At 41.7% G+C, this 10,917-nt stretch overlaps 1 protein-coding gene across 1 annotated transcript in view; it reads right to left on the minus strand.

Moving 5' to 3' along the window:
* Positions 1 to 10,061, minus strand: part of cdc42ep1a (CDC42 effector protein (Rho GTPase binding) 1a) — a 13,026-nt gene extending 2,965 nt beyond the window's left edge. The window contains exons 1-3 of the mRNA XM_005721819.1: positions 9,887 to 10,061; positions 5,006 to 5,109; positions 967 to 1,960 (exon numbers count right to left, since the gene is read on the minus strand). Coding sequence (XP_005721876.1) covers positions 967 to 1,438 — 472 coding nt within the window. The 5' untranslated portion in view covers positions 1,439 to 1,960; positions 5,006 to 5,109; positions 9,887 to 10,061. The remainder of the gene's footprint in view (positions 1 to 966; positions 1,961 to 5,005; positions 5,110 to 9,886) is intronic.
* Positions 10,062 to 10,917: the final 856 nt, after the last annotated feature.

A 10,917-nucleotide genomic window follows, 5' to 3' on the forward strand; every position in this document is an offset into this window, starting at 1 on the left:
CACACACACACACAAAGCAGGCCAGACTGCATCAGCCATGAGTGTGGTGTTAACAGGGGTCATTCAAACATTCAAACAGCCTCCCAGACAGCTCGCTGCCAACTCTGTCTGGATCTAGGTGCGTTATCAATGTAAACGCTGCTGATTACGAGCCAAGGTGATTCATAAGGACATCTGGGGCAGTCTGCCTCTAGATCTCTGGGTACATGATGGATTCATTTCACTGCACTTCAACAGATGATCCCCACATTCCTACAGTTCCTAGTTAACGCTGGAACTTAACCTATTTGACTTTCGCCCACACGAGACATTGTTTACCAGTGATGTCATTTAATAGAAAGGAAGGCACTTAGGGACAGCTTAGTGATTTGGTCGTTAAAGGATTCCTGAAAGACTGGGCAAAGGTGAGCCTAAGAGCGTAGGGACTAGGGCCTGAGCCCGAGAAGTCCACGAATTATCCAATTAGTTTCCCACAGTAAACCGGGCTCAACTAGTGTAACATTAGCTTATATAGCAAACCTGATTTGTGGCATTTATGGTCCCATGTTGGGAGAGTAATTATGTGAAATCAACCCATGCAGAGGCTACAGAAACAGACTTGTGTGCACGACTATAAAGCACCAACAGCGCACTGCTCGTGGTGACAATATCCATAAATTTATCTTGAATAAGACTCTGCTAGCCGGTATACTCCAGGGTACTAATGACCATTTTGTTCAGTGTATTTATAATATTAATTACAAGCAAAGTACCATGGCAGTACCTTGGAGAAAATCAGCATTCATTTAGTGTTTCTGTCCTTCCGATCACTTACTGAATGGAAAATCCGTCTCTTTACCCGCTAATTTCTAGTTTTCCTTCCTGATGTTTGGTGTAGGCTGGTAAGGGCTAATAAGAGTGATAAAAGTGAATCAAATGATGCCACGCATAATCATTTGATCCATAAAAACCATATCTCCCACTCACCATAAGAGCTTTTCTTCTCCTCAGGCGTGTTTTGAGAACTGGGGAAGAGCACCTTGGTGGTGGGGCTTCCATTAGGCATATCCACATCCAGCCTGGGCAGGGAGATGGCATTTTTGATGATGGGAGAAATGGCAGGAGGCGGTGGAGAGAAATCCTTGGATGCCTCTCTGGGTCGACTATCAGAGCCCCTCCTAATTTGACGGAGGGTCCTGGAGAAGAAAGCTCCGATCTTGTTGTCGGGACTGGAAACAGAATCAGTTTCCCCATTGTTCCCGTTGGCAGTCCCGCCATGATTGCTGAGGAAGGATGTGTCCCCAAATACATCGCCACCGCGGCCCACGTGCATGGTGTGACGGAAGTCTCCCAGAGGAGGGCTAATCATGTCCACCGTTAGGTCTCCTTTATGGCGACGCTTGCTGTGGGAATGTGAGACCAGACCCTTCAGACCTGACAGCTTTTCCTGAAGATTCATGATCAGAAATCAAGAATGGCTCGGATCTTCTTGAGAATCAACTCGAAACAATTTCTGGAATTGCCTTTAGTCCCACAGAAAGGTCAAACTTAACAATAAATTTCAACTTCTCTCCTTTTAGAGTTTTACCAAAGTCACTGACAGTTCGTCAGTCCAAAGTATGGACCTGGAAAATAGCTCTCAATGGTTATTCCGAGATCTGAAGCTGTGTCGTTTTTGAGGCTGAAACGTAAAACTCCAGGCCTACAGTGCCAAATAGTTCACTAGAATAACATGTCTGTTTATTATGTACAGGCCAAGTTCTGTCCCAGTCTTTGTAGCTTGTTGACATGCATAGCTGGCTGAATTAAACAGGCACAAATTGAGGAGAACACTATGCAGTTGTGTTCCTGGAGGCAGCCGATCCAGTTGGAGTGTGGTCAGGTGGAATGGCTCGCTTTGGGCTTTGGCTTTGTCAACATCAGCTCAGAAATAGGTCCAAATCCAGCTGCAAACGGTTCTGCGGTCACACCATGGAGCCATCTATTGAAAGTAAAAACAGGGAAAAAACATCTATCTTTAAAATGTAGACAGGGATGTGCTTGTTTTTAAGGTATATTGAAAGAAATGGATCACACTTGCAGTTTGTAATGTGTAAGCTGAGATTCAGAGAGAGACCCTGGTGCTTTCTGTTTCTGGATGCTACACGGCGTTGTAAAGTACAGTAACTTTTCTTTCTTTCCGCAGGTTTTTTAAGATTCTGCGTTCCAAGTGTCCGCTGGTCTGGAACCATCTAAATTTAGACCACAGTTACTGCTCCGTGAAGCAAACCAAAGTCTGCTTCTTATCCGTGAGATGGGTGTACTTCCAGGGAATTCCTGCTTCCATTTTGTCCTGCTTTGTCTGGAGAGCAGGTTACACAAATTTCATTTTACACTTCCCTGGAAAAATGACTCTCAAAAAAGCTTTCAAAGCAGGAGCAGCAGGCCTCATTCAGCAAGCTCACATTTGTTTATAAACAAGCAAAATATTCTCAGGGAGATAGGAAGAGATAATGAAAATATCCTGATAAGAAAATTACAGTTGCTATCTGGCTCTAACACCAGATTACTGCTGTATAGGGCTCCCAGCAATTACAGGCGATGTGCTTTGTACAGTAGGGGGAAAAAGTAATATGTTAAAATGTTAGTTATTATACTTTTTTTTTAAATACATCTTTCACTATCCTACCTTTTCCCCTTAGCTCTTTAGGTGTACCTTCTCTGAATTTTGGTATTAGTCCAAGTTTAATCCTTTATCTCTTTCCTTCTTTTATATTTTTTCCAGTGGCTCCACAGTGTAGTGGTTAACACATTTGCTTGAGATTCCAGGAGAAGACGCAAATCCCTGGGAAGGTTGTGTGAGGAAGGCAACCCCTTGTGGCTGAGGGAAAAGAAGCTTATAATTATATTTCTTTTCCATGTTTTCAATGTCTGCTTCGTTTCAACATCAGGAAAATAACAAGATTTGTCAAATTTATCTGAAGAGTTAGGGTTTAAGCCTTTGAATTTTTATTCAGGTAATATTAATCAGATGTTTTATTTTTTTTTAGAATGTAGCAGGATGGCATTATGTAACCTTTTGTAGGAGAAGCTGAAATATTTTAACATGAATGAGCCTTTTCTCAAGCACCACATCTCTATCTCTATAGCAGCATGCTGCACCTCTGCTCTACAGGTCCCTGCTTCTGCTACATTATCAACAACAGATGAATGAATTATCTACATTGCAAGAAACTGACTTTCACTTTCAGCCCCTGGTATCTGTGGCCGTAGATGACACGGCATTGAAGACATGATCTGGATGCTGATCTGTTCCAACTTTTCATGACGCTGGAAAAAGACACTTTTTGACAGTGAAAACTACTGTTAACTACATAAAAGAGAAACGCGTGGATGACATGTGTCTCTAAAGAAATGTTACGCTCATGGTTTGTAGGCTTTGCAAGTCATGGCACTGCTGCTGTGATGGGCTGACAGAGAGGATCAACTCTAACCTATTCACAAGTTAGAACCTGCACTCCATGATGCTGTAAAACACATCACGGGGACTCTTAAACTACTCACTAAATGAGACAGTTGCAGACTTTGCCTCCTTCGTAGTACGGAGAATTGAAGATGAGGGTAAAAGAGCAGCAGGCTGCAGATGAAATGCAGCAGGAAAGCAGAAAAACCCATCATCAAAGCAGAATGTCTTCTTGTAAATATTCTGCAGTGGAATATTTATTTATTCTTTTTTTCAGCTTTGTGTTGCTGAAATTTGAGATGATTTCCTGTTAAATATTGGCACAGCTAGACAAATAGCACTAAGCAGAAGGGAGATTTAATTCTGGCTGTTTTTGTCATCTGCTCTGACAAGCTTCAGCATATATAGGACTCTTTATGAATAAAAAATAAAAACAAAACATAGCCCAATCTGATGCCAGATCATCAGTAATTAACAACAGCTAGCAACTAACTTTTTGTACTCCATTTTAATTATGTAACATAACTGATAATCCTTTGCTGCCTTTTTTCAGTCCTGGAGTTCCCCACTTCTCTAAGTCTGTCTTGGCCCTTTGTCATGTGTTCGTTGCCAGCAGAGTAATTGATATTCAATTTTAAAATATTTTAATAGCATGAGCCAACCCTGACATGGACTTCTCGTTCTCTCCACTTTCCAGATGCAGCGTCTAAATATCAGTGGGCCTCCCACGCGTGCACAGGCCCCGTCTGGCTTCATTAATGACTGGCTATGGTTCATGAAATGGAGATTGCGTCAGGTCCAAGGCAGCCTTTCTAATTTGCTCCTGACCGCAGTCCCAGGCCCTCCGCTCCACTTCCCCTGGCTGCCGTTTTAAGAGGGGCATCTGGGTGTGGAGGGGGAGGAAATATACCACATACCAGCGCCGAGTAAAGCCATATCAAGGCTTGCAAAGGGACACAGAAGGACCGCTATACCGAGGTGCGATCTTAAATCTGAGACAGCGTGCAGGCCTGCAAGAACCTGGTAGATTCTCCCATGAGCGGAGCTGAAGCAACAGGCTACCTCCTTGATTAAAATAACGTGCGTGTCGTTAGAGACAATAAGGGAGTAATTCCAAATAAGGGGGAAATATTCATCTTAAGTTAGAGAGAAAAACCCCATCCTAATTGATAACCTGCAGCATTACCGGAATACTGCACACATGAAGGCATTAATTACTCTGGCTGTGTACTTACGGAAAGCTCTGCTCTTTTGTTTCTGCCTGTAATCCTGTTAAAAAAAACCTTTGACCACAGCTCAGAGGGGGTCGGTCCCTCTGACTCATGTCATGTACTTGAAGCCTCCGGGCAAAGCTCAACAACCCATCCACTGTCCTTCTTTCCTCACTGAGAAACTTATTCGTGTGCGCTTGCTGTTTTCTGCACACTCCAGTGAATTATATAAACAGCATGAATTTAAAACAAGCATCAAAAACACATTAAATGGTAACAAGTCTAATGCTATAATCCAGGGAGCAGTCTTTGTGCATTCGTCTTAGATATCAGAAAAATAGGGGAGCACTTGACAGCAGGGACTTGGACATACCCTGGATTATCCCCTAATCCTTCATCTCCTCCATTATCCTCGGTATGGCACCTCTGTCTGGGCAGAGCCTGGCTGCTTCAGCTTGGAACCACTGGTTCTGATTTCTGCAAGAGTTGAAATACAATACAAATGAGTCGGAGGGAAGGAAAGAGTGAGTTTAAAGTGAAGTAGGGTAAGAAGGAGGAGTGAAGGGAGAGGATGGCAAATGCAGGCAGAAAAGAGGATGAAAGGGATAGGTGGTAGGAGGAATGAAAGGAAGCGAAAAGGTCAGCTGAGGAGAAAGCAAAGGGAACAAGATGTGAGAGGATGATGGCACGCTGATGGATGTTTATGAGGAGAAAAGAAGGAACGCAGGCTGTGACATAAGGGAAAAACAGTGGGATTGGTCCACAACCTTATTAATATAATCACTCTTTCAACAGCTGTTTTATGGATAGACTCGTCTCACAGCAGAAACTCTGACTTGTCAGAGCAGTTGAAAGCACAGGTTTATTAAAGATGGCTGGATTCCACTTGTGGGAGAGATCCCTTTATTGTGGACAGGGTTAGCACAGGACATTCGCTGTTCCCAGACAGCGAATCTCAGCGACTTTGGTGATCCAGTGTCTGAGACCTATTAATGTGAGTATCATTTTATGTGGCCCAATGATGAAAATCGAGCATCAAAGCACTAAAAGTCGTACCTAATCACACTTTTATATTCAGTTTTAAGCTGCTTTTCTGGCGAAGTTACTGTTCAGGGGATTCTCAGAACAACATTTCCATGTCACTGTGTACAGTATTTTCCTGAGGTGGCTTTGCTGGATATAAACCAGAGTAACCACAGTCTAATAGGAGCCGTGTGTGTTGGTTGTTGTGTGTGCACGAACACATTCCTGAACATAGCATCAGTCAGTGGAGTCTTTACTACTATCAAACATCCGTCTCTTCAACCTCTCCTCTGATTCAAACCATGTTTACGTCCTAATCTCCATTTTTTTTCTTTTCTTTTCATTTCTTTCCTTTAATTTGTCTTTCCTTTTTAAACTTTGTTTCTTTCTTCATTCTGCCTCGTTCCTTTGTTAGTTTTGTTTCCATTTTAGCTTTCTTTACCTCTAATTGCTCCTTCTTTGTTTTCCTACTCCTTGAACGTCTTGACTGACTTATGAAGGATGTAAAAGCTTAAATATAACAGCCGTCAGGCCACACACACACTTCTTTTCATGACTGTAACTCAAAATGTTTACTCTGCTACAGTTTGTCTTAAGTAAAATCAGCGGCAGACTTTGCGTTTTATAGTGGCTTTTCCCCTCCCTGCTCTCTCTCTCCCTTCTCATGTCCTCCACTCACTAACCCCGCTAACCAGGTGAACAAACATACAAGATAAGGCCACATTTTTCAGGGTCAGTCTTTGGCTTTCAATTACCGTCCTATTTTCACCAACCATACTCAGTTTGAATCCAAGCAAAACACTGCTACACTTCCTCCTCAGTCAAGAAAACATTTTCATGCTTCAATAAATATCCATACTGTCCGAGCCTCTCTGGTTCCTCCATCTGCTGGATCTGGCAGACCTAATTTGCCTACTTTGTTGGATATTTTCTGTTTTTATCTCTTTCATACTCATACATGCAGTTTTTTCTTTACTGCTCCTGCACTATTTTTGGAATATTTCAAGTTTTGAAATAGTCAATTTACTTTCTTTATGAGCATAAAAGAATACACAAACACTACAAACCACACATAACTAATATTCACTGTACAGTATATATGAATTAACAAGAACAAGACATTGCAGTATTGAAATTAGCTAGTGTCACCTTTTAGCGGGTGGCTTTTTCCTTTTGGTTTGTTTGCTAAGCCTAACCCTGTTTCTTACTCCCGCTGACATTGCCAAGTTTTTTGTTCTTCACAACACGTACATCATTAACAGTGTTAACGGTGGCAGTTATACTCCAAAAAGTCTCAGTTTTAGTTTGCTGCAGGCAGTTTTCCTATTCTAAAGCTACAGCTAGCTCAATAATTAAGCTAACATTAGCTGCACAAGCTGGTTCGCTAATCAAAACATATCTGCACATATATAATGTAGCCTATAGCAAAATTAAATCAGCTGAAAAAAGTTTTTTACTTAACAAAATGTATTAAGTAATCTTGTTAAAAAATAACCTCCTTAAATTAAATGTGTTTCAATTAAATTCTGAAGAGGAGAGAATCTGAAATTTCTGTAATATTTTACTCCCAATACGAGTGATCATTAAAGTCTTCTGGATAAATACACACAACAAACATCTATTATCAGGCCATCTGTTATGGTGTACAGACACCCAGTATCACTTTGGGGAAGTTCTTTAGCAATCTTCTTACATGTTATGTTAAATATCATTTGTGTTTCTAGTTCAGCAGTCCAGGTTGTGTTAGATTAGCTAAGCTGTGACACCACAGGTGCAGTGAGCTGCAGGTTTGCTCATGATTCCCACATTGAGTCAGATAGTTGTAGTCAGAGTTTAATACTACAGTAAATAACTTAGTCACACAGGCACATAACCAGTTGGTCACAGAGTAGCAACCACTGGTTCCTGGGGAAAAATGAATATTTCCCAACGAGTTGTGAGTGGTTGGTGTGAAATTGACAGCTAAGTCACACAGGACAAAAGACCAGCCAGTGACCCCATGATAACTATCTATCGTTAGGGAACATAGACTCTGGCTTGTTTTCAAACAGTTGTTAACTACTTGCAAAGTGGTTGTAAAACCAAAGATAGCAATGCAAACTGTACAGTTAGTCCATTTACCTACAAAGTAAAAGTTGCTACTTTTAAAACTTGTTGGTTTCAGACACAACTTTTACTTTGAAAGTGCTCAGTGAGTGGCTAGTTAGAGAATTTTTGCAGACAAGGCAGCATATTCCATGCAAAATATGGTTAACTGTGATAATTTGTGAGTGAGGAAAGGAACCACAAGGGGATTTTTGCGGTACAACAACCACAAAATCTGTCAGCAACTACTCGCTAAGTAGTCGGGAATACAAATGTTTCCCTACTGACCAGAAGCTACCAGAGGGTCACCAACCAGTCTCTAGGTCTGTTCACTAGGCCTAAAATACAAAGTTATGAATTAAGATGAATTAAGAAGTTGTCTCAAACAGGAAATTTTTTCATCATTGTTGGAAACACTTGATTTTTGATTTTTTATGTGTGGCGGTGACTCTTAAAAATCTTATTAAAAACTGTCTCAAATATAGGTTTGGTGGCTACACATACAATAACCACAACGTGCACAGATGGATCCTTCACTTCTATGTTTGATGCTTACATTATATTAATCGATGCTGGCTGAACCTCAGACCTTTTAGGCTGCAGATGGTTTATCTTTCCATGAGCCAACAGCAGCCAGCAGTGGCCAGGCAGCTGTTGATGAATAGGTTTGCCATTTTCAGCCTCTTAAAGATTTGGTGTAGACTTTAACCAGTGGGTTGGAACTTGTTGCGCGGTGTGAAAGAAAATACGGCAACTACATTCACACCTTAGTAACTGACCCTTTCCTGGTTAGTTGCGTCAATGACACCTAAAGGTCACAGAGTTTCCCTCAGAGGAATGTAGGACTCAGGTAAAAAAAAAAGAAAGAAACATGAAGAGATGAAAGCAATGAGGAATGTATGTACATGTTTACTTAATCAAGTATGTTTTCAAGAACTATGTCATTAGTGCAAATCATGTGGGGGGGGTGTACAGAAAACTCATTACACTGCATGTGTTAACCATCTGCTGCTGCGTACAGTACTACAGGATGACAATATCAAGGCAAGTACTCAAGGAGGATATACTGTATGGCTACCGTGGGGAGATTAATTGAGGGAATTACAGAGCCAGTTAAACATGAAAAGGTCAAACACGGTACAGACAGGTCCTCAGAAAGGAAGGCTGAATCCATAACAGCATGTGCTTTATTGGATTTTAAGTTATCATCGCCAGTGACACGGCTGGATGATTATCGACCACCTCAGAGCACGTTTGCCTACTGCAGTCTGTTTTATCACTGCATACGTGTTAGTGTGAGTCTGTTTGTGTTATTTAACAGGGTGGGCTCCCTCAGGGGCTCTCCTGCAGGGCGTAGGGTCAGAAGGCCACTCGCCTTAACTTCACCAAGTCAAGTTCCACTGAATCAGTGCACATCTCGGTAACGTCCCTGACATGTACAAAAATTGATAGGTTACGTCGTGTAACTGCTGTAATTACAAAGCAGCCGTGATCAAAATCAAAGCACATGCCAGATTTTATTTTGACCACGGCTGCAGTGGTGAAATGATATACAGCTGCTGCTGGATATAAATATATTTCATGTCAGACGCACAACAAAAGCCCTTATGCTGTACAGTGTGACCACTAACAGCTGGGCTTCAGTCAACATTATTACACGTCTTAAATGAACTGACTCAGCCGTAACTGAACCTGGATTTACTTCCCTTCTCTCACCACTGGAAGACTTTTTTGTTATAAAGTTAATTAAACAGTATATTTAGTTTTTTAAAGGTGCTGATAATTAATCACATCAAACCACAACAATAATGTCAGCAGGCGGTTAGTAAGTTCTTTTGATTCATGTCCTCACCGAGCAGGTAACGTATCCAGATAGAGGCGAATTCAAGTCCCTCATAAGATTGCAATGCATTTCTCACATTGAGTTTATATATTCATATGACATAACTGCTGTAATATACAACAGAAATCACTACAAAGTCAGTGCACTTACTCCACACGCACGCTTAAAGTCTCTGCGTGGTTATCTAAAATAAAGTCATATCGTGTTCCCAGTAACTTACCACTGCGGAGCTCTTACTTGGTCGTATTCATTTCTTCACAATAACATATAATGGCTAAACGTCCAAAGAGAATATAAACTCACCTCAGCAAACTTTAAAGCGCAGAAACAGTGACCGCTTCTTCCCTCAGGTTTAATTATTTTTCAGTGGGCAGTGCTGTGTAGGTTGGGGTGGTCTGAGCGAGCCGCTGGTGCAGCCGGACTGTCCCGCTGGTGCGCCGGGTGTGAGGAGCGGGGCAGCGCGGAGGATGAGGAAAGGGGCGGGCTGAGGTTCAAATAGCAGCGAAACCATTAGAGAGCCGCGACGGGAGCTCCTACATTGCCTCATGCTCCGCTTCTCTGTCTCTCCCCAAAGTGGGTTTGTGTGCAGGTTTTGACGCCGTGATTTTAGAGCCAGACTGAGGCTTTCTGACAAATGTGAAGCCTATTCCATCATGACATAAATATATATATATGTAATATAATATATATATATATTTAAAGAAACTACCCGCAAACTCTGGTCAACTGGGAATCATCAGACTTTATCAGCTGAGTATCTGCTGACTTTGCTAGGAGGAAGTAACCTCCTAATTATGAAATTGTTTAGCAATGACTTTGTCTTAATAAGTGATTAATATACGTCAAACTAAGCCCAGTGAGCTTCATTGAATTTTAAACCAGGGGTTTTCACAGAGTTAGAACATTTTCCAGTAAACCCTTCATCATCCTGACACCACCCCTCACAGCACCAGTAATGACTGAGTAACATGACAGATGGACTTGATGTGTCACAGTATGTGTCACATATCAGAGCGTCTACAACGTGGGGATGGTACCACGGACACAGTGTTTATGTTTTAACCTGTCTATATGCACTTTAATGATGCAGCACAGTTTTATAATTTATAGCAAACTATTCCAGAGGAGCCCTTGGTTGCTATGAGTTGCAGACTCCTTAAAATTTACAACTTGAGTTGTGGCTGCTAATTTTGCTAACAATATCGTGTCAGCCATGAAGAAGATGTGGTCATAAAGGGACGGACATGGTCAGCAGCGACACTCCTGTAAGCTGTGGTATGCTCACTTGCTACCGGGGACCCCAAAGTACACCAAGAAAGTGTTCCTCACACCAT

This window comes from Pundamilia nyererei, unplaced genomic scaffold (assembly GCF_000239375.1).
Source record: "Pundamilia nyererei isolate P.nyererei 1_Seehausen unplaced genomic scaffold, PunNye1.0 scaffold00005, whole genome shotgun sequence".
Classification (NCBI taxonomy): Eukaryota; Metazoa; Chordata; class Actinopteri; order Cichliformes; family Cichlidae; genus Pundamilia; species Pundamilia nyererei.